A 23,719-nucleotide genomic window follows, 5' to 3' on the forward strand; every position below is an offset into this window, starting at 1 on the left:
AAGTGATCAGAAGGCTCGGAGACACCACTGTAGACGGAGAGAAGAGGCTCCCCATCTCCGTCCTTGCTGGGCAGAGTCACCCGAGGGGCCAGCATCAACGTACCATACCCTGGGCCCCTGCTTGCCCAGTGTCTAGGTCAGGGATGGGGTGGGAGCTGGCAGCCGCCAGGCACACCTTTGGCTTTTGGTGTTAAACTTGCCCAGAAACCCTTGGGAAAGATAAGCAAAAAGAAAGCTTCTACCCCGACTTCCACTGAAGATGCAGTGGAGGGGAGGGGATTGGCTTAAGCAGTGACTGAGAGCAGTTAGAGGGGAGTAACTCGTAGTCAGCAGTTTACTTCTTTAAATCTTGTTCCAGCTTTTACTCAGCTTTTAAGATGTAGTAATGAGCTGTGCTGGTTTAGGCATGAGTGTTGTAAGGCCTCTAAGTTTCTTTTTTTAAAAATTATTTTTATTTTTGTGTATTTATTTTTAAAATTTATTTATTTTTGGTTTGCTGCTGTGCGCGGGCTTCCTCTAGTCGCAGCGAGCGGGGGCTACTCTTTGTTGCGGTGTGTGGGCTTCTCATTGCGGTGGCTTCTCTTGCTGCGGAGCACGGGCTCTAGGCACGCGGGCTTCAGTAGTTGTGGCTCATGGGCTCAGTAGTTGTGGCTCACGGGCTCTAGAGCGCAGGCTCAGTAGCTGTGGCTCATGGGCTTAGTTGCTCCGCTGCATGTGGAATCTTCCCAGACCAGGGCTCGAACTCGTGTCCCCTGCATTGGCAGGCAGATTCTTAATCACTGTGCCACCAGGGAAGTCCTCTAAGGTTCTTTATTAATAAAAAGGTTGACGGGAGATCGTATGTGAACTCCTGCTCATCTAACCAGGCCCGGGTAAGCAGTGCATTCTCCAGAGGCGTCAGGCTGGACCCAAGTGTTCCCCACAGCAGCTTTGCCAGGGCAGGCATGCAAACCGGAGTCTGCACCTCAGTGTGGATGAGCAGAGGGGCCCATGGCCTCTGCTCTTGCTGTAGGTCAGAAGGAGGACTCGGGGACCAAACAGAAACACTGAGCTGAGCTGCTCCCCAGAAGTGCTGAGGCACAACGGCAGGAACCCATCTGAGTGTCCTCCTTGCCGGCTGGGGACCGTTGTCCTAGGACTAGAAAGCAGGTCGGGGGACTGGAACCCAGTCTGCTGGCCTGTGTTCCTAAAGGCCCTTTTATCCACCAAAGTGTCTCCTGACTGCGGTCAGTTCACCACCCCAGCCCGGCACCCAGGGAGCCTAGAGCGGACCTGGCCCCCAACACCAGCCCCTACAAACCACCAAAGGAGCACTGGAGGAAGTCAGAGACAGGTTCATTAGACACATTTCAGGTATAGTTCCGAGCTGTAGAGACCAGTGTAGGCATAATATGGCTTGGATGTCCTCCGAGTAAAATCATTGCCGGCCCCTGTGGTGGAGATCAGCGGGCCAGCCCCTCGCTGTGGTCTGCAGAGACGGACCTGTCCGGACTCTCCGCCGTCCACTCGAGCTTGTGCCCTAGAGATCCTGCCTGCCCCCAGATGGGGCACTCACATGACAGACCCCAACTCCTCTAGCCTCAAATGGGGACAGTGAGGTGGGAGGGGCCCTGCAGCCCGGACCGAGGGCTTGGTGATTCTCAGAGGATGAGGAGAAAGGAAGACAACCACTGGGCAGCCCGGAAGGAGCTCAGAGCCCACGGCTGGGCACTTGGATGTGGCACTGGGGCTGCCAAGGCCCCTGGGAGCCCTGAGCTGGTGAGGAGAACAGACAGCACCTCGGTGCCCACGGGCCCCACGTCTATTTCGGAGCCCGGCAGCTCTGGCTCGCGGAGGGCATCATAAACCCCACTCCTCAGTGGGAATGAAGAGGGCTGTGTTCATTTGGGGTTTGGGTTCCCCCGACATTTGCCAAGCCCCCTGGCTGCTCAGCAGTGTGTTCCATGCTGGGCCACAGGGACAAGAGGCCACGCTCTGTCCTTGTCCTGGCAACGTGACGCGGCCTGTCCTGGGGTGCTTGTGCCTCCCCCACTGCCTCCCAGATCCCACCCCTCCCCATTTTAGGGGCCCCTCCCTCCATTCTGCCACAGTTGGTCAGACCCTGACACACTTCTGCCCTTTATAGATGAACTCTAGGTAGGGCCTTGAGTTTGGCAACCAGTAAGGGCCCTTCCCACCCTCACCCCTGCCCTGTGTGTGTGAACATCAGAACAGTCGTCAAACCGGGGCAGGCAGGTTCCTCACCTCCTGGATCCCCAGCCAGCTCCAGCCTTCTAAGAACACACTGGTTCTCAGATACCAGAAGAGCTGTTGCAGGTAACCAGAGTTTAGTTTTCTTAAGCTCAAAACTTGTGAAGTCCCAGGAGATTTTATGTGTGGTTGGCGGGAGTTGGGGGGGGTGAGTGTGCGTGAGCTCTGTGTGTGTGTGTGTGTGTGTGTGTGTGTGTGTGTGTGTGCGCGCATGGGAGTGCACAGGTGTGTGTGGATTGATCGGCCTGGCAGTTTCTCTTATTTCCATCTGAGTAAGTGGTAGAATTGGGAGGGGACCCACCAAGCCCAGGGTCCAGGAGGAGGGTGAAGGAAGGTTTGGGGAATGACAAGGAATTGGGTATGGGGACAGGAAGAGCTTAGACTCATGGATTTTGCCAGTGGATGAAGTAAAATCACAGTGCGCCCCCAGCATCTAGCACGGAGCCTGTCCCAAACCCAGCTGTATTTGCCGAATGAAGGAAGGAGGGGATGACTGAGTGACAGTGCTCTCTGTGTCTAAGCTCCTGGTGAACTGTGGAGAGGGGCTGAGCTGCAGCCTCCCCGTTTTCTTCCCCTTGGTTCTCATCCTCCTCTCCTCCTCTCTCCGTCCCTCTCTTTTAGGGCTTTGAAGATCCCAAGGACAAGTGAGTAACCTGTCCTTCTTCACTTCAGCTCCCTTGGCCTGGGGGATGTCTCCACATCTGCCTGGAGCTCAGTTTCCATACTCCATGGAGAATGAGCCCAGGTCTCGCAGTCTTGGCTGGGAGTGAACAGAGCCCACTGTACCTGAGAGACGAGCAGCCTGGGAGCCCAGGCCCCCGGCAGGGATGCTGGGCCTGGGCACCCCCCATTTATAATCTCCACTCCACATACACACACACGTGTGCACGCACAACTACACACAACACACTCAGCACATGCATGTGCGCGCACACACACACACATGCGGCTCCCGGGAAGATGCAGGCTTTGCACATTGGTCGCCGGAGCCTGGCACGTCCCAGCACCCTGAAGGAATGGGCCTGTCTCTCTCCTCCACTCCCCAGTCTCAGGGGCTGTCAGAAATCCCACTTGAGGACTGGGCCCCACTCTACAAGTAGAGTGTTTAGTTCAGCACCCAAAGATTGTGAAACGTGCTTCCCAGAGAGTCCCCTGGGCCAGGCGAGAGCAGCCAGGTGGCTCCCAGGCTCTGCAGCAGAGGTCTTGTGTCCTGGCCTCAGCCTTCAATTCAGAATGACAATACATCTAGAGAGTGAAGAGCGGAGACTGTTACCTGTAGGGGAAAAACAAACCCTTGAGAATAATTCATATTATCATTATCATTTAATAATACATCAATAGGGTTAGAAAATCCTTATTGTCAGTGAGGCCCCCCCCCCCAGCCCGTGGGTCTGAGCCTTGGGCAGTTTTCTGCGCATGTGCGTACTTGGGCTTCTGGTCGTCCTGGTGTCAATCCCAACTTCCCCACCCCTTATTAGAGCTGATCAAGTCCCTCTGATGGGTCCGGGTGCACGGGCTGAGCCGGCCCCCTAGCGGCGCCCCCTGGTGGTCAGCCTGTCTTGTGTCTGCGCCCCTTGCTCCCCAGGAACGCCCAGGAAAGTGCGAACCCCGAGGATGAAGTGGATGAATTTCTGGGCCGTGCCATTGACGCCAGGAGCATTGACAGGCTACGATCTGAGCATGTTCGCAAGTTCCTCTTGACCTTCAGGGAGCCTGACTTAGAGAAGAAGGTACAGCACCCTGGGGGGGACCACCCCCAACCCCTACCCCAGTGCAGAGCCAGGACCAAGGGGAGGGGAAGGAGGCAGCAGGACGGCTCCCTCCCGTCTCCACCCTGGAAAGAGCTCCTTCTTGGCACTTCCGTTTCCCAGCCCTGATGCTGCCCTTCCCAGAGGGTTTTAAGGAGACTTCTTTGGTGGAAAAGGATACATCTTAATTTCTTTGTGTCTCAGTTTACTTATCTGGAAAATGGGGATTTTTAACATACCTACCTCATGGTGTCATAGTGAGGATTAAACACATCCATGTATGTAAAACACATGAAACAGTACCTGCCACATAGTAGATGTTCAATAAACATTGCTATTTGTATTATTTTTATTGCTATTATTATTATTACAGTTACCAATGGACCATCCAGCTGCCTTTGGCACACTGGAAACTCAAAGTATTAGAATTGGAAGGGGCAGTCAAGAGCTCTTTGTCCTATCTCCTTAAATTGTGACTGAGAAAGTAAAGCTCAGAGTAGCTGGGTGACTTGCTCTAGGCCACCCAGTGAAGTAATGACAGAGCCAGAATGAGACCCTGGTCCAGAGTCTTTGCTACATGTCACAGGGTCTCCCTTGTGTTCCGTCAACATGGGCTCCTGTGAACTCATGCCGTGGTCAAATGAGGCGCGCCTAATTGGGAAGGAAGAATTATGAGAAGGGAACTTAGTCTGTTTACCAGCATAAATGGAACTGACTCATGGATTACCCTCTCTGGGTGACTCTCTACCAGCACGGCCATTTGTGCAGCTGGTTGGTGTCGTGGGAAGGGTGGGTGGGGGCTGGGAGTCAGGACCTTGGAGATGAGCTCCGTGACATTGGACAAGTCGAGTGACCTCTCTGATCCTCAGCTTGCTCATCTCTGACGTAGAAACAGCAGCAGTCCTGTGCGTATTTCCTGGAGCTCTTGTGAAGATGGGCAGTGATGGTTGCAAAGCCCCAGCGCGTGTTGAGGCATGTAGTTGGTGCTCAGGAATGTGATCCATGATCATTATGAATTATTCTCATGGTGACCCAGCCTGCAGAGTTTCTGGTTTAACATAATTCAACGGCCCTCCCCACAGGCACCACCATATAGTGAGTGGACTGGTTTCTTGAGAGCTAAGGCTAGTGCTGGCTCTCGACTGGGTCTTCCAAGTCTTGGGAGTGGACTGTCCCGGGTGTGTCTGGGGTGGGGGGGCGCTGGAGCAGACTGGGCCAGGTGCCTCCGCCCGCTCACCCTGCCCATGTCTTCTCAGTACTCCAAGCAGGTGGATGACCGATTCGGTGCCTACGTGGCATGTGCCTCGCTCGTCTTCCTCTTCATCTGCTTTGTCCAGATCACCATTGTGCCCCAGTAAGTACCCCATCCCTCCTGGGCTCCCTCCTCTGGCTGCAGGGGCTCCAGGGGTGGGAGGGGAGGTCGTGTAGGAGAGCAGAGGCGGGAGTCTGAGCTGAATTTGCTCAGGCAGAGGGAGAAAAGTTTACAGTCTTGTCCTCAGTGAGACCAGGAAGCCAAGAGTCTGCCTCCCCCATGATGGGTAGGCCATGTGCTCAGTGCAGGTGGAAAACTTCTGTCTGGGCACTGCCCAGAGCACAGGAGACCCCTTCTCTCCACTTCATCCTCTCATCCCATTTTAATGCAGACCACTCTTGCCCACTGAGTCACCCAAAGTATTCACCAAGCTGGTTTCTGCATGACCTTTGGTTCTTGCAAAAATCCAGTATATCTTCAAAAAATAAGGGTTTTATGCTACTCCAGATATTTCAAAGAATGGATTTCAGATTCTCAAGACTTTTCTCTAAGAGATGTTCCTGAAATCTTCTGAGGACTGGCTGTGTCACTGAGAGAGGCCTGTGGCTTCCAAGGGGACCACTCTGAAATGGGCTGTTGGACATGAAGTGTTTATTAGGTAGTCATTCACAGTAGGGTCACAGCTAAGTGAGAAAGATAACCGCTCCATGTATGTATGTGTGTGTATATATATGTATATATGCACATATATATATACACATATTTTTTTACTTTTTATTATGCAATATTTGAAACATACAGAAATGAAAGTAATTAATATAATCAACACTCATCCCCTAGATAGAACAATTGTTCTTTTTAAAAAATATTTATTTATTTATTTTTGCCTGTGTTGGGTCTTCGTTGCTGCATGCAGGGGGTTTTCTCTAGTTGAGGCGAGCAGGGGCTACTCTTTGTTGCAGTGCGCGGGCTCCTCATTGCGGTGGCTTCTCTTGTTGTAGAGCACCAGCTCCAGGCTCACGGGCTTCAGTAGTTGTGGCACGTGGGCTCAGTAGTTGTGGCTCGCAGGTTCTAGAGTGCAGGCTCAGTAGTTGTGGCGCACGGGCTTAGTTGCCCCGCGGCATGTGGGATCTTCCCGGACCGGGACTTGAATCTGTGTCCTCTGCATTGACAGGTGGATTCTTAACCACTATACCACCAGGGAAGTCCCAGAACAATTGTTAATATTTTGCAAGTTTTTTTAATTTATCTTTTTCTGATTTTTAAAATTGAAGTATAGTTGCTTTAGAATGTTGTGTTCGTTTCAGGTATATTTCTGATTTTTTAAGGTAAATTTTAGACACAAGGACATTTTGCCCCTAAACATATCAATATACACATGTTTTAATAGCATTTTGCTTCTTAACCACAATGCTTTATATACCAGACAAAACTAACCCCAGCTCCTCTACAATCATCTAATACCAAGTCTGTATTCAAATCTCCCAAATTGTCCCCCTAAATGTCTTCTACTCTTAGTTTATTCATAGCCAGGATCTACTCAAGATCCACTGGATGCATTTGGTTATGTCTCATAAATCTAACTTAATCTAGAAGAGTCCCCTCACTCAAACACCTTCTGTTTTTCATTTTGAAATAATTATAGACTTAGAGGAAGGTTACAAAAGTACTACAGAGAGTTTCTGTACATCCTTTATCCAGTTTCCCATGCTATTGACAACTTAGATAACTGTAGTAATCAAAATCAGGAAATAACACTGCAGTGATATATGAACTAATCTGTAGGCTATATTCTAATTTCATCAGCATTCCCCCAAATGTCCTTTTTGTGTTCCAAGAGCTGGGCTGGGACCCCACATTGGATTTAGCTGCTGTATCTCCTTAGTCCCCTCCAATCTGTGATGCTTCCTTGGCCTTTACTTATCTCTCATGGCCTTGGCACTTCTGATAAGTACTGGCTAATTAATGTGTAGAATCTCTCAAATTGGATTTGTCTGATGTTTTTTCACGACTAGATGGAGGTAATGTATTTTTCACAAGAATCCCACAGAAGTGGTGTGTCCTTTCAGGGCATCATATCAGGAGGTACATGACGTCGGCATGTCTTATTACTCAATGCCTTTGTTGTGTGTGTGTGGTACGCGGGCCTCTCACTGCTGTGGCCTCTCCCGTTGCGGAGCACAGGCTCTGGACGCGCAGGCTCAGCGGCCATGGCTCACGGGCCCAGCCGCTCCGTGGCATGTGGAATCTTCCCGGACCGGGGCACGAACCCGTGTCCCCTGCATTGGCAGGCGGACTCCCAACCACTGCGCCACCAGGGAAGCCCAATACCTTTTATTTTTAATGGCACTTACCGTTGAAGACATGGCCCTTGCGTTTGTGTCTGCTATGACCCTGTCAGGATACCACAGGTGAAAACCATACACTGGCAGCCAGCTGCACCCTGGTTATGCAGTTAATGTCCGTTGCCCCCTGTACTGAGACCATGCAGAGCTGGTGGGATTGTGGCTCTTTACTGTCATAGGACTCATTTTCTGTATTGAAATGGAGCTATAGGTATGTATAATAAGCAGCTTAGACTTTCCGTCCCATTGCAACTGAGAGTCCCCTTCACTTGGGTGCATAATCCTGCCTCTTTGCTGCTTCTCACTTTCTGTAGCGTGGCTTTGGGGCTGGGTTATTCCAGATTCCTGCTCTGCCCGCAGTAGCTTCACTCCCTCCTCTGGCCACAGCTCCGAGCTGCTAAGGCATGGATGGAGGTCGTTCTCTGGCTGTCCTCTCTCCAGGGAAGCCTTAAAAGCTACTTTAAAGGTCTTTCTTTCCCTCTGAAGAGAGTTCTCTCCCCTGTTCTGTTTGTTTCAGGCAGCTAAGTGCTGGCTTCTGGGGGAGCCTGGAACAAAGATGCCTCCCTAGAGGCGTTCATCTGCCTTCTTATGTCCTCCACTTGCCTTTAACCTGCTGGCAACACCTGTCATGTCAGGCTGTCTCACTCCCTGAAAGGGAGAAGGAGTTTCTGGGGCCTCCTGTGGTTGGTAGGGAGTGCTGTGCCTCGACCAGCCCCTGCCCCAGGAGGGCCACGGCAGGCTCCGGATGGAAAGTCACTTGCAGTTCTTTGGCCCCAGGATACTAGCCCTGTGTGAACATTGAGCTCACCTGTGATCTGCCTCTGTGAGGAGGGGCAGCAGGAGATCCTTGCAGGTTTTACGGTTGTTGTTGAGCTGGGTGGGAATAGGGGAACAGAAACTGAACAGGACTTGTGCGGCCTGGCAGTAGGAAGGGGATAGGGTTTAGGGACTCTGCCCTCCAAAGGGAAATGTCACTGCTGTTTCTCAGAGTAGCTGGTTGGGCGGTTGACAAATGCATTTCTATAAATGATGGCCATTTATCAAACCAGAGTTCAGCCTTCAGAGTTACTTGGCAGGCCATAAGTGACTACCTAGAGAGAACAACCAGGTGATTTTTAAAATGGTTCCTTCCAGGCTAAATGAAGTGAGTCTACGGATAGCTAAGAATTAGGCAAACTATTGGGCAGGTGTCCCCCCGTTCTTCATTTGGCTCCTGCATGGGCTATGCTCCCCCAGGAAAGTGACAAGACCGGGAGGGAGGGCAGGAGCCAGATTGTTATGGAGGCAGGTCCTGAATCGGTTAACAAGGCTCAGTAATCCCTCCTCAGTGAGTCAGGGGCCAGGCACCCAAGACTGGGCAGGAGGTTCAGGAGAAATGGAGCAAATTCTGCTTCCTTCGTGGGGCCTCTCAGAGCCCCAGAATTCCCCACCTCCTCTCTCCTTCCAGCTCCGTGTTCATGTTGAGTTTCTACCTGACCTGTTTCCTGCTGCTGACTTTGGTGGTATTTGTGTCCGTGATCTACTCCTGCGTGAAGGTGAGTCCAGCTTATACTTGAACCCCAGTCGCCTTCTTCCCTCCCTTCCCAGCCCATTGATAGGGCCCCTCCCAGGGGCTGGAGAGTCACACCTGGGATCCAGGTGCCTGATGCTGGATCACGACTCCTGATTGGCATGCGCAGCAAGCCAGACTGCAGGGGGCGTAGTTTGTCTGAGAAGCCTTATTTGTAATGGCTGTTTCAGTTAGCCTTTGCAAATCTCTGCAAGAAGATACTGTTGCTGTCTCTTCTGTCTGTCCCCTGGCTATCAGGTAGGCCAAAGGAAGGGCACGTAGCACAGTGCCTGGCACGGCGCAGTGGCCAATAAACATTTGCTGAAGGAATGAGTTTGAAAGGGATCGCTCTCCACACCCCTTCTCTGTTCCAATGTGCCCTGGAAATGGCCCTGGAGGGAGGCCATAGAGATGATGGCTTTTGAGCTGCCCATCATATAGATGAGAGGGAGACCCAGAGTGGTTCATTGTTTCAGACAGGGCCACACAGCTAGTAGCATGGGCGTGAGACCCTGTTCTGTGTTTTTCTCCCACGCCGCCTCTTAGGCATGCTGTGTCGCCATCCAAGCTGTGTCCTTCAAGGGGACCTGACCACAGGTCATGAGGGTCTATTGTAGAAATCACTCAGGTTCCTGTTTGCCTTGCCCACCAAGCCTCTTCCTCAGTTCCTTTGCCACTGGTTTAAGAATTCCCATGGGCCTTCCCTGGCAGTCCAGTGGTGGGACTTTGCCTTCCAATGCCGGGTGGGGGGGTTGGGGGGGGGCAGGGGCGGGGCGTGGGATGGTGTGGGTTCCATCCCTGCTCTGGGATCTGAGATCCCATGTGCCTCATGGCCAAAAACCCAAAACATAAAACAGAAGCAATATTGTAACAAAAATTCAATAAAGACTTAAAAAATGGTCCACATCAAAAAAAAAAACACAAAAGAATTCCCTGATGGGGCCAGCCTGGTTCCAGAAACCTCTCTGTCCCAGCAGAGACAAGCCCTTTCTAGCTTCTGCTGTAACCATTTCTCTGCTCCTCCCTGACACTCACTAGGAGCCAAGCCCCTGGGGGCCCCAGGCCCTGACAGCACTCCCTACACCCTCTGCGGTGGGCACTGTGTTCTCCTTCCTGGGGCATTGGACCTTTGTCATCTCCAAAGTCCCCTTTCTCGTTCCATCCTCCAAATAGAGTCCTTCGTTAGGCTGTAAACTGTTTAATCACCTGATGGTCAAGATCTTGGTGGACTGATTGTCATAACTGGAAGGACCTTGGAAGCATCTGGTGTGCTGCAGTGTGCCCCTGGGCAGGTACAGAGAGGGGCAGGACCGGCCGGGGTCGCTCGGCAAGTCGAGCAGTGTGCTCAGCCGGTTCCTTCGCTGCATCGTAGGGGTTAATCCTGGCTCCCTGCCTCTCCACCAGCTCCTTCCTCAAGGCTAGGACCTCCCTCCTGCTCGTGTTCAGTCCCTCTTGCCTCTTGGTCTTGCCGTTGTAAGGCACCCCCCCCCCAGCTTGCTTTTCCTCCAGTGGACAGTCCCACTTTCTTCCTCTCATGGCCATAAAAGCACGCCGTACATTCACAAGAGCCAAAAGGTGGGAAAAAACCCAGGTATCTATTAACAAAGGGGTCCCCACCCGCCGGACCTCGGACGTCCACGGCCTGTTAGGAACCAGGCCGCACAGCAGGAGGTGAGTGGCTGGTGAGGCAGCGAAGCTTCATCTGCGGCTGCCCATCGCTCGCATTACCGCCTGAGCCCTCGCTTGCATTAGCTCCTGAACAATCCCCCCCAACCCCGTCCGTGGAAGAATTGTCTTCCACGAAACCGGTCCCTGGTGCCAAAAAGGTTGGGGACCGCTGCTTTAACAGATGAATGAGTAAACAAAAGTGCTAAGTCTGTACAATGGAATATTGTTCTACCATGAAAAGGACTGAGATTCTGACACATGCTCCGACATGGATGAACCTTGAAGACGTTGCACTAAGTGAAAGAAGCCAGACACAAAAGGGCATATATTGTATGATTCCAGTTATATGAAATATCTATTCTAGACAAATTCATAGAGACAAAAAGTAGACTATAGCCTGGGCTGGGGGAGGGGGAGTGGAGAGTTATTGCTTATTGGGTACAGAGCTTCCGTTTGGAGTGATGAAAGGGTTTTGGAAAAAAATAGCAGTGATGGTTTCACAACATTGTGTAGGTAATACATGCCACTGAATTGTACACTTAAAAATGGTTAAATTGGCAATTTTTTTTTTTTTTTTTTTGGCGGTACGCGGGCCTCTCACTGTTGTGGAGGCACAGGCTCCGGACGCGCAGGCTCAGTGGCCATGGCTCACGGGCCCAGCCGCTCCGTGGCACGTGGGGTCTTCCCGGACCGGGACACGAACCCGTGTCCCCTTCATCGGCAGGCGGACTCTCAACCACTGCGCCACCAAGGAAGCCCCGCAAATTTTGTTATATATATCTTACCGCAATAAAACAACCTAAAAAAAGCATACCATAGCTAAAGGGCCCTCTTAAACATTCTTTTGCTGAACGCTCAAAAAGAATCTTAAGTTATAAACTGAGGCAAAGTCATTGTTTTGTTTGTTCATTTGAGGCACTTAACTAGCCTATTCAAATCAGAATCAAAGCTATCTGTTGTTTACAATTTTTAAACTGCAACCGAGCTTGTCACTTTTCTATTAGCTGCTTTGTTGAACCTGAGCTTCATGGACTTCCTTTGGTTTGTGTTCCCTGACTTGCATGTGTATCTGCTGGTGGGGGAAGAGGAGGAAACAGAGGGGGAGGAGGTGGGGAGGGGAGGGGACGGGCCCCGCCTGCTCTGGCCATTTTAAGTTAGTTCCTTGGTCTAGTGAATTCTTTTTGCCACTGTTAGAGATTATTTATAAAAATCATTCCTGCCTCCTTGTGTTTTATTGAATCTACCTATTTTGTAATCAGTGTCACAGTCAATAATCTTGTTCTCAATTCCTTCATCCAGCCCAGTGATCTTTCTGATGGCTCTGAGGCCTCAGTTTCCTGAGGGGGAGGCCGGTGGATGGAACACTCCCCTTCCTGCCCCGACTCCATGCTGTCCACCTCCCCACACGCTTCCACCAGAGAAGCCTGCTTCTTCCATCTTGCAGATGTAGAGCTTCTGTAAGGAGTCTGTTTAGAAAAAAAAGTGTGCTCTGTGACTTACCAAGCCTGAAAGCTGCTCATGTGGACCAAGAGTTGAAGAGACACTAATACCCATCTTGGGTTCCTAGCTGTGTGCTTCTCTCACAGCCTCTGAGAAGCCATTTTCTCAGCATTTATCCACCTTCTGGAAAGTAGACCCCGACCTGAGCAATTGTTTGTAGCATGAACTCCTCTTCCAGTTAATAATCAGTCTTCTTTCCTCTTTGTGTTGTGGATTAACTGCATAGTAAGATGTGAAAGGGGTAAGTCTCCCTTTTGGCATCTCTGCAGCAGGGCAGCCTGGCTCCCGTCCCGTCACACTGCCCGCAGGCCAACTGACTGAAAGTTGATTGTATCACCTTTTCAGGTACTGCTGTGAAGCTGACTGGGCTGGAATTTTCAGTGTCATTCTGGTTTTCCCTGTGAAAAGATTTGCCAGAACTCAGACATTTTTCATCTGATTTCCACTGTTTCTCAGAAATCATGGCTAGCGGCTTTCCGATGAGATACAGCAGTTCCTGAATTACCCTTGCCTGCTATGGGCTCTGCAGATCCAAAGCCAAGCGGTTCTGTCAGACATGGTCTCTTTCTCTGTTTCATTTACTTTTCCATTTCCCCCAAACAACTTGGACTTACTTTCTTGAATCATCCACATTTTATCCTTTTTGAAGAGAGAAACATGAAGAAAGTGTGGTCTGAGTTATTAGTCAATGTAGTCGTCTTAGCCGTCTGTCAGGGAGCAATTCCTGGGTCCTTTTCTGCTTTTCTGAAATGTACTGCTCACCGAAGGCTCTGATTGTGTTTTTCATCTTGGGCCTGTATGATCTTCTCCTGACACAGCTTGGCCCAGGTCACACACACACACCTAGATTTCTCAGTGAGGGTAATTTTGTGCCTCGGACTTCATCTTGTCCCACAGTCCTGGTCTCGCTTCTCAGAGCATCAACTGCCCTCTGGAGCCCCTCTGTCTCTGGGACGCCTTGTCCTAAGGATCATCCCCTGAGCGTGTCCTTCCGGTGAAGCTGTCTTAAGGGCCAGTCTGAAGATCTGCACACACCACTCCTTCCTTCCCTTGGCATCGGTGCTCATCTGGGCTCCGGAGCTGCTTTCATCAGAGAAAACCATGCTAAATCCCTCTTGCGGTCACATGTGGTCCCCAAACTCAGAGAATCTCAGATCGGTAGGGGCCCGAACAGGGAGGCAGCCCAGACACCCTCCTGAGGCCGGAACCCCTTTGCATAACCCTGCAAGGGTTGGGCCAGCCTCTGCCCTGTCAGCTCCAGGGTTGGCGAGCTCCCTCACGGCGCCTGAGTGCAGCCCCTTCCCTCCTTGGCCAGCTCTGACTGCTCCGTAAGTCCCCCGGTGGCTTCTGCCCCCTCATCCTGTGAGGCAGCTCAGGCCTGCCCCTGACAGTGCCAGCACTTTTGCTGCCACCGCCCAAGTGGGGGCAAGAGAGTGGCTCCCTTCTGTCCCCGCACTTGACTGGGCCCCCTTTCTCTCCTGTGGCTCATTAGCACGTTCTCACTCAGAAGGCCAAACTCTGCTTTTCCTGCAGTTTTGGGGTTGGGTACAGATAGGTCCAGAAGGAGTACTCAGCTACAGGGCCGTGTGTGTGTGTGTGTGTGTGTGTGTGTGTGTGTGTGTGTGTGTGTGTGTGTGAGTGTGTGTGTGTTTAAATCTCTTTCATCTTCTAGGCTACTGGCTCCCTCTTGGCTTGTCTCCCATTGACCTCCTGGACCTGATTGTCTGAGCTCCTGGAAACTGACCAGGACTTCCTCTAGGCCCTTGCCTGCTCTGTGCAGTCACCTAAAAGCCTCCTCTCCTCTCCCCGAAGCCTGAAGCTAGCTGAGTCCCGCCTTGCCGGCTGCCCTTCCTACCACGCCCTCCTGACTCCCGTCCACAGCTTCTAAAACAGGGCCCTACTCCTCAACCATTACCTCTCACCTCCCAGCTGCCTTCTGTCTCTTGTGACGACTTCAGAATCCCCACACTCCCCTTTCTAGAGGCTCGGAGTCACACTTTGTCCACTTGAAGAGGATGTGTTGCTGTCAGGCACATGTTCGTTTGGGGGTGAAGAATGCTTCATTTTCAGGAAGGAGATCTTATGTTCCTCCCATGGCTTTTAAGTCAAGCCATCTTGGGCCCAGAGCCCAGCCATGCCACCTTGACCGGCGTTTCCCAAACCTTTAAGGTGTCTTTTATTATATCCACTTTGCAGATGAGCAAAATGAGGCTCCAAGCGGTTAAACAGCTTTTCCTAGGTCCCGGAGCTAAGAAGTGGTATAGCTGGGGTTTAAACCCAGATGATTCTTGACTCCAGAGCCCACAGTCCTTCACCTCCAGGACACTGCCTTTGTTAATATGTCCAGTTGACCGCTGCAAGGCCAGGTGATAAGAGCAGTAGTCAGCGTCTACTACTGGTCAGCATCTTCCTGTCTTGTTCTGAAGTTTTCATATCTTTCAAAATATTTTTCTGAAGTAGGAGCCACTGCTTCATTTATTAGCTCCTTGTCAGAAAGTCTGTTTTCTTACATTTTTTGGCTGTCAGATTTCATCACCTTCTTTCATTCCTGCAATACCCTGGTCCCACATGACAGACAGGGAGCTGGGACCCCAGGGAGGTCATTGATATGCCTGGAGACTTTCTGAGAGGCCAGGATCAAAACTGTCCCTCACCCCAGTCATGGTTTATTAATTGTGTCACCATTCCCATTTTTCAAGTTGAATTGATTTGAATTAATCATATCGGGGTTGGAACTTTTTTTAAAAATTGATTCTTTTTCTGAGCTCTGATGGTGAACAGGCACTGAGCAATTAGTTTGCACAGACACAATTATCCTTCCAGAAAAATGCTCTCCAGGATCTGTATGCAGCTGTAGAGCAGCCCTGCGAGGAGATTCTACTCCAGGTGAAGAATCTTATTGTCCACACCGGGGTTAGTAAAGGTGGGATTTGGGGTCAACATACAGGTAAACTTTTTGTTACAGGAGATGAGATACTCTATAAACCAGTGCCAGGACACGATGTCAAATCTTTTGGAGACTTCAAAAAGGCAGCAATTCCTGGGTTACTGCTGAGACTTTAAGTCAAGAGCAGGTCTTTTGAAAGGGTGACAAGGGAAAATGGCTTGTAAAAATGCAATGCATTGAGGTAATCATTCATTAGATGTTAGAGCTGTAGCAGCGGTCCCCAACCTTTTTGGCACCAGGGACTGGTTTGGTGGAAGATAATTTTTCCACAGACGGGATGGGGGTTGGGGGGGGGGCTGGCTCAGGCAGTAATGCGAGCGATGGGGAGTGGCTGATGAAGCTTCGCTCGCCGCCTGCCACTCACCTCCTGCCGTGCGGCCCGGTTCCCCTGAGCTGTAGTATTCCAGGTTGGATTTTGTTTAATAGCCTGCAGTTCTTCTCTGGGTGGCCCCTGTGGGGCTCCTGGTCCCAGTTCACCAGGAAGCCGGTGTGCTTTTACTGGTCCCCAACCACCTTCTATAAAGGCTTGACCATCTTCTAATAAGTTTTGTCTAAATCAAGTCATTACACTGGCGATGAAAGAAGCCGTTCAATTGATGGATAGGGTGATCAGGACTGAAATGGTTTAAGCAACACGGGGGATGGGGGGATGAAATGGCAAAATTTTAAGCAGGCAAAGATTAGAAGCCATCTGTCATACCATTTCAGAGTAAGATCCTCATGCTAGCGCCAAAACACTTTCCACAGCTGTGAAACCAAAAATTCCTTTACTGAGAAACAAGGACTTTTGTTCTTATCTGCAACATAGCTCTTGAAAATGCAAATATTAAGTAAATTTTCTATTGAATTTAACAGCTTTCAAAGCACTTTCAAATGCATCATTTCACAACCACCCTGGAAAATCTACCACCCTGGGAGGTAGATATTCCCTGTTTACCAATAAGGAAACTCAGAGCCCTTGATGACTTCCCCAGGATCACACAGAAACTGAGCAGGATTTTTTTAAATCAGTGCTTTATTGAGATATAATTCACATAACATAAAATTCACCTTTATAAAGGTTATAAAATGATAATTCAGTAGTTTTTACTATATTCATAAAGTTCTGCAACCATCACCACTAATTCCAGAACATCATCATCCCCAGAAGAAGCCCCATACCTTTCAGCAGTCACTCCTCATTCCCTGTTCCCCACAGCTCCTAGCAACCTCAAATCTACTTCCTGTTTCTATGACTGTGCCTGTTCTGGACATTTTGTATAAATGGAATCATACACTATGTGGCCTTTTGAGATTGGCTTCTTTCACTTAGCATATTTCAAGGTTGGTTCATGATGTACTATATGACAGCGCTTTATTCCTTTTTATGGCCAAGTAATATTCCATCATGTAGATATACCACATTTTGTTTATTCCTTCATCAGTTGATGGATATTTGGGTAGTTTCCACTTTCAGGCTGTTATTAATAATGATGCTATGAACATTTGTGTACAAGGTTTTGTATGGACTTATGTTTTCAGTTCTCTTGGGTATGTACCTAAGAGTATAATTGTTGGGTCATATTTTGAGGAACTGCAAAGCTGTTTTCCAAAGCAGCTGCACTATTTTACATTCCCACCAGCAGTGTACAAGGGTTCCAATTTCTCTGCATCCTCACTAGCACTTGTTATTATCTGACTTTTTGATTATAGCCATCCTGGTGAATGTGAAGTGGTTGCTTTTGTTTTGGGTTTGCATTTCCCTGATGACTATTGATGTCAAATATCTTTTCATGTGCTTATTGTCCATTTGTGTAGATTCTTTGGAGAAATGTCTATTCATAGTATTTGTGGGATTTTGTTTTGTTTTGTTTTGGTTTTGGCCGCACCTCGTGGCTTGTGTGATCTCAGTTCCCTGACCGGGCCATGGCAGTGAAAGCCTGGAATCCTAACCACTAGGCCACCAGGGAACTCCCTGTTTGTCCATTTTTTAATTGGGTTATTTGTCTTTTCTTGTTGAGTCGTAAGAGTTCTGTGTATATTCTGGTTATAAGACCCTTATTAGATATATGGTTTACAACAATTTTCTCCCATTCTGTGGGTTGTCTTTTCATTTTCCTTTTCATAATCATTTTAAATTTATGGTAAAATATACATGATATAATTTTTTTATTTTAACTATTTTTAAGTTTACAGTAGAGTGGTATTAAGTACATTCATATTGTTGTGCAACCATCACCGCTATCCATCTCCAGGACTTTTTTATCTTTCCAAACTGAAACTTTATACTCATTAAACAATAACTTCCCATTCTGCCCTCTTCCCTGGCAACCACCATTCTGCTTTCTGTCTCTATGAATTTGACTACTCTTGGTCCTCAAAAAAGTGGAATCATATAGTATTTGTCCTTTTGTGACTGGCTTCTTTCATAATGTCTTCAAGGTGCCATCCATGCTGTAGCGTGTTTCAGAATTTCATTCCTTTTCAAGGCTGAATAATATTCCATTGTGTATGGATCCCACATTTTGTTTATCCACTCATCCATAGCTGGACACTAGAGTTGCTTTAACCTTTTGGCTATTGAAAATAATGCTGCTATAAACATGAGTGTGCCAATATCTGTATAAGCCCCTGCTTTCTATTCTTTTGGGTATATACTCAGAAATGGAATTGCTGGATCATATCATAATTCTATGTTTAATTTTTTAAGGAATCATACTGTTTTCTGCAGCAACTATATCATTTTACATAACTACCAGCAACAAACAAAAGTCCCAGTTTCTCCACATCCTCACCAACACCTTTTTTACTTTCTTGATGGTGTTATTTGAAGGAAAAATTTTCAAAATTTTGATGAAGTCCAACTTATCTGTTTTTTCCTTTTTGCTTGTGCTTTGGTGTCATATCTAAGAAACCATTGCCTAATCCAGTCACAAAGATTTAATTATATATTTTCTTTTAAGAGTTTTATAGTTTTAGCTCCTACATTTAGGTTTCTGATCTGTTTCAAGTTAATTTTTGTATATGGTGTGAGGTAAGCTCCAAATTCATTCTTTTACATGTGGAGATACAGTTGTCTTAGCGCCATTTGTTGAAAAGACTATTCTTTCCCCATTCAGTTTTCTTGGCTACCTTGTCAAAAGCAATCAGTCATAAAGGTAAGGGTTTATTTCTGGACTCTCACTCTATTCCATTGATCTCTATGTCTATTAAAGCAATATTTTAATCCAAGCTTATGTTCTCCAAATCACACATGTCTTTTCTTCTGCCATGTTAGAGGGTTCAGTCAGAGTGCCTCCTTTATTGCCCCAGAAGGAAGTGTTTTTTCAGAAGAGTGCCACAGACTTGATGATCCATGAACACACCTGAGAGGCACCCCTGCTGGGGACATGGAGGTCCAAAGTCTTCACCACTCAGCCTAGAGCCTGAATGGCTTGCAGGCCTCTGTCACTGCTGCATTCCTTCTCTGTGGTCCCTTCTTTCCCTCTGCTGAATAGGAAGTGGCCTTGTTGGAAGGGTGGAGGAGGATTTGGGGCGGAAAGATATACTGCTTCCCTACGTGCATGCCCAGCCCAAAGCCCAAGACTGAGGGGGTAAGCAGTGCACTTTCTTGGTGTCAAGAACTATGAAGGGTCTGAGATTTGGTTTTACCCTAATTACAAGCTAATAAGTTAGCTTGTTGCTCTTTCATCGATACTGGCAGACATCACGAGACTCCTGGGTCAGAGACAAGAGACTTTATTACTCACAGCATAGCAAGCAGCACAAGCATCAGCATATTTGGGTTGGTTTCCCAAAGTCCCACGGGGGCAACCTGATGGGCCCATGTAGACGCCCTGCATGTAGTGAGTTTGGGTCACAGCTGAGGAGCACTGGACCAAGAGCCCGGCACTTGCTGGCCTCAAACATTGTAGCACACAAGCCATGGCCTTAAACATTGTAGCACACAAGCCAGTCCTCTCCACACTGGGAGAGGTCCCACTGTGTCCCTTTGCCTACTTAGCTGTCTGTGTGACCAGCTACAGAAACGCTCTGTATCAGAGGGTGGATAAGCCTTGCAGTCTGGCACACTCAGCCAGAATATGCAGGTGTGCTCACACAGGAAAAGCCATGCCTAGAACCCAGGCCTCCAGGCTCTGGTGAGTGCTTTTTCCACCACCTTCGTCTGCCCTTAGGGGTTTCCAAAGGACGCATGGCATGCTTGCAGATCAGCCTTACCAGGAGGCATTAAGGTAGGTAGGATGGGGGAAGCACGAATCCACTACTTCACTTTTCCGGGGTCTGTCAACTTCTTTTTTAGTCTAGGTTGCTTGGGAGATGAAGAGCACATGGGGGCCAAGGCCAAGTATATCAGATTTGGTAGACCCAATCATTTAATTACCAAAACCGCAGTGGGTCTTGAGTGGACATACAGTTTGTCTAGCTGAAGGAAATATAGGGAGGATTAGGTGAGGGAAATGGCAGATCCATGGGCATCCTGCTGAGGAAAAGCTCACTTAATTCACATGACTGGGGCCCCGCTGTCCGCTTACACGCTGCTCTGCCCCCTTCTCACGTGCCCATCCCTTTCCTCCAGACCCCAGGTTCTCTCCAAGCCCTCAGACCCACAGCTCCCTACTTCTTCCCTGAAGCCTTCTGACCCTCCCTGGAAACGTTCTGGGCACCTCCATGTCTCCTTCACCCCACCTCCTGCCCCTCCCTGATTGTAACTCCAAGCGGCCCAGCATTCACACAGCGGGTACATGTGCTTTTTTCTCTGCTTCCCCGTTGGGGTGAAGGTAGCATCTTCCCTTTCGTCCTGCCTCTCTTAACTGAGCTCCCCAGGTGGACCCCCTCCTGGCCAGCTGCAGAATCTGTGCTGTGGTTGGCCTGGAAGCAGGGTTGCAATGGTGCGAGGCTGGAGGCTCGCCCACAGGGAGGGGGTCAGGAAAGCTCCTGTGGTTCTGTTGGCGAGAGACAAAGGTGGGGAGGGCGTCCACCGAGCTCCTCTGTGGCGGTGTGCGGAGTCCACTGAATTCTGTTCCATCTCTGTCCTCCCTCTGCTCCGCGACAGCTCTTCCCGGCCCCGCTGCAGAGGCTATCCAGGAAGATCGTGCGGTCCAAGATGAACAGCACCCTGGTGGGCGTGTTCACCATCACCCTGGTGTTCCTGTCAGCTTTTGTCAACATGGTGGGTGCCTCCACCTCCCCAGCGTTTCCTCAGCCCATTGGGTGAAACCCAGTGGAGCCCTGTACCTCACAAGCATGGGCCGGGAGGAGACTTTCCCCCAGGCCCTGGCGTTCTCCCCCCTGGAAGTTCTTATTTGGGTCTCACCTCGGGTCTGGGATCAGATTTAGCTCCTAAAGCCTCTCACACAGCCTTTAGTCCTCACTCTAGAGGCTGGAGGAGCCAGAAAGACTCAGGGAAGTATGCCCCAAGGGAGGTTTACAAGCCCTGCCCTGGGTAGCTGGGCAAATCTTGGCCCGTTCCTCGGCCTCTTCCAGGCTCCTCTCCTGTCCCGGTCAGTGTCAGGCTGCACCTGAGGCGAGGCGGGATGGGTACCTGCTGCCTGTGGAGATAGGCTACCCTGGCCCGGCCCACACAGGCTGACCCTCTCCTCCCCCACCAGTTCACATGCAACTCCAAGGACCTGTTTGGCTGCCTGGCGGACGAGCACAACATCAGCGCCAGCCAGGTCAACGCATGCCACGTGGTGGAGTCAGCCGGCAACTACAGCCTGGGTGATGAGCGGGGCTTCTGCGGCAGCCCCTGGCCCAACTGCAACTTCCCCGAGGTACTGGGCAGGGAGGGACTGGACACGGATGGGGACCTGCCACCCCAGCCCTCTCTGCCCTTGGCTACTCTGGTGGACAGTCAGGGGCCCTCAAGCTCATTGCCATTCCAGAGACCTCCTTCCCCCTCAGTCTGTCTCACTCTTTGTGCCAGACACCAGTGAACAAGGCCGACCTCCTCAGTATAGCAGTAACAACAATAATAGCATAGCTATTGTTTATATGGTATTTACCATGTGCCAGACACTGTGCTAAGGGCTTCACATTTACTCATTTAATCCTCACAGCAACCCTATGACAAAGATACTGTTTTATACAGATGACATTGAGGCACAGAGAGGTTAAGTAACTTGCCTAAGGTCACACAGCTAGTAAGTGGCAGAGCCAGAGCTCCCACCCAGGTCACCTAGCTTCAGAATTCTTGCTCTTAACCTGAAGGCAGAGCTGTTTCTCAACCCTCAGCCTCAGCAGCATTCCTGATATGGCCTCAGGAGGACCTGTCTGACCCCTCGGCCGTGGGTCAGAGAGAAGAGCGGAGCAAAGGGAACCCAATCCCAAACCAGTACTACCACCAAGTTCACCCATTCAAAGTATAATTCAGTAGCTTTTAGTATATTCACAAAACTTGTGCAGCCATCATCATAATCTAATCTTAGAACATTTTCGTCACCCCCAAAAGAAACCATGTACCTACAGGTTATTGGGTTTATAAAATGGTGAGAACCTTTCGAGAGCAGCATGCATTAAGCGCCTACAGTATGGGAGGAGCTTCGTTCACCCTGCCGTGCTTCCTCAGGGAGCCATTTTGCAGCGAGCAGCAGGGCCAGGCTTCCAGCCCAGGGTATTTGCTCCAAGCATTGGGTGATTCCCACAACCCGGCTCCCCGACGGGGCTCACGTGAAACCTGTAAGATGATGGCCGTTTTTTCCCTTTTCTGGGGAGAAAGCCCGTGCTTTCGTCCAATTCCCAAAGGGCCCATGACTCATAACAAGGGTTCGGAACTGCAGTGAGGGACCCGTGGGCAGTCACAGTGCTGGCGTCTCTCCCCCGCCCCAGGGAATGGACCTGATTCTACTTCCCTGTACACATGGGCAAGGGAAACTCAGTGAGGGGTAGGGCTCACCCTCACGGGTGCTCACCTAGACCGGTTGTCCCTGGGCCCCCGCCAAGCCCTCCCTCTGCGCAGGCAGCCGTGCTCCAGCACCCGCCCTCAGCTCCCCACCTCTCTTCCCTCTCACATCTGGCCGACAGCCCACAGGAGCTGCTGCCTGAGGGCTGTCTGCTGAGAAGCAGAGGCTGTTGTTTGGTCCTGCACATGCCCCTTGGTGGTTGCTCCATGGGAAAATGGGGGAACAAAGCAGTGGTGTCAGGGCCCGTTCTGCTTCCTCATTTGTGGCAGATGGTTGGTTGGTCACAGACTTCAGCTCTCACCAGCCCGACCAGTTTCAGGCCCTCAGATCCCAGGCCCTACCAGCTGCAGACCCCTAGGGCTGACCCCATCCCACAAGTGTTGTTCTGATTCAGCAACTTCTCACTGACCCTGAGGTGGACCTCAGTATTAAGCCTTGGCCTCCTGGATGTCTGGGCCCAGGGTCTGAATAGGAATCCAGGCTGGCGCTTGGGTTCCCCTCCCCATCCCCCAAGGACAGGACTATTATCCTTAGGGCTGATGTATCGGGTTGTGCCTTCCCTACTCCTTCCTCTGCCCCTTTCCTGCTGGTGACTTGAGGCTGGTCCCTCCCCCTTCCAACCGCCAGGGGCCTCTGCAGTCCCTCTCTTGGTTCCTAAAGGCCTAGGCAGAAAGGATTGCCCCACTGCCAGCCACCAAATTTGGCCTCCGGCCCAAGGCGGAAGCAGCGAACAGTGAGTCGCTCTGTCTGATGCAGAAATAACAATGCTAAATCTAAAAGAGAAAAATAATAGATGCTGACATGACTAGGACTAGTGTCAGGGGACAACAGAGCAGAAGTCGACCTCTGAGATCGCCTGGTTTGGCCCCTTTGGTTGTCTGAGAAAGAAACTGAGGCTCAAAGACGAGGATTTCCCCAAAGTACAGGGAAGAGTACAATCCCTCATCTGAAACCTTTTGGGTCAGATATGTCTTGGACTTGGGAATTTTTCAGGTTTTAAAAGGTTACCTCACACCCCACTGCAGTATGGGCAGCACCTGATAATGAAACACAGAAATCTTTCTGCAGCAAAGTGTATGAAATAGTCACAGGAAGCAGGATAAAGGTGATAATTCACATCACATCAGTAGGTCAGTTTGGCCACCAAATAAGGTCAGTTCAGATGTTGCCACCACATGTTATGTTGCAGATCAGGGGCTGAAGCCTGCGCTCCCACAGTAATGGAGGGCACCACGCACTGTGCCAGGGGCTTCATATTGTGTAATCATCACAGTAAGCCCATGAGATAGAAGGTTTTGCATATGGGGAAACTGAGGCTTAGGTTGAATAAATGGCTTAAGTCACACAAACAGTCCATAATGAATCAGGGCTGAAGCTCAAGTCTGCCTGAGCCTGGAGCCCTGCTCTAACCATTGGCCCACACTGCTGATAGTGGCCCTCCTCAGCCTGGAGCCCCACCTCCTGGTTCCTACCCAGGGCCACTCACACCACAGTACAAGTTTGCATCAGCAGAAACATCCCCAGACCCCCGGTTTCAACCTGAGGCCAGCTCAGACTGGAGGGATGCTGGGGGGCGGGG

General features: G+C 50.1%; 1 protein-coding gene across 2 annotated transcripts in view; it reads left to right on the plus strand.

The window, feature by feature from the left end:
- The window catches only part of ADCY5 (adenylate cyclase 5), a 157,077-nt gene that overhangs the window by 115,026 nt on the left and 18,332 nt on the right, over window positions 1-23,719 (plus strand). For both annotated transcript variants that reach the window (XM_067034428.1, XM_059064339.2), the window contains 6 exons: window positions 2,872-2,894; window positions 3,836-3,980; window positions 5,255-5,352; window positions 9,043-9,130; window positions 20,292-20,408; window positions 20,848-21,012. In XM_067034428.1, coding sequence (XP_066890529.1) covers window positions 2,872-2,894; window positions 3,836-3,980; window positions 5,255-5,352; window positions 9,043-9,130; window positions 20,292-20,408; window positions 20,848-21,012 — 636 coding nt within the window. The remainder of the gene's footprint in view (window positions 1-2,871; window positions 2,895-3,835; window positions 3,981-5,254; window positions 5,353-9,042; window positions 9,131-20,291; window positions 20,409-20,847; window positions 21,013-23,719) is intronic.

Source organism: Kogia breviceps, chromosome 5 (genome assembly GCF_026419965.1).
Source record: "Kogia breviceps isolate mKogBre1 chromosome 5, mKogBre1 haplotype 1, whole genome shotgun sequence".
In the NCBI taxonomy this organism is placed as follows: domain Eukaryota; kingdom Metazoa; phylum Chordata; class Mammalia; order Artiodactyla; family Physeteridae; genus Kogia; species Kogia breviceps.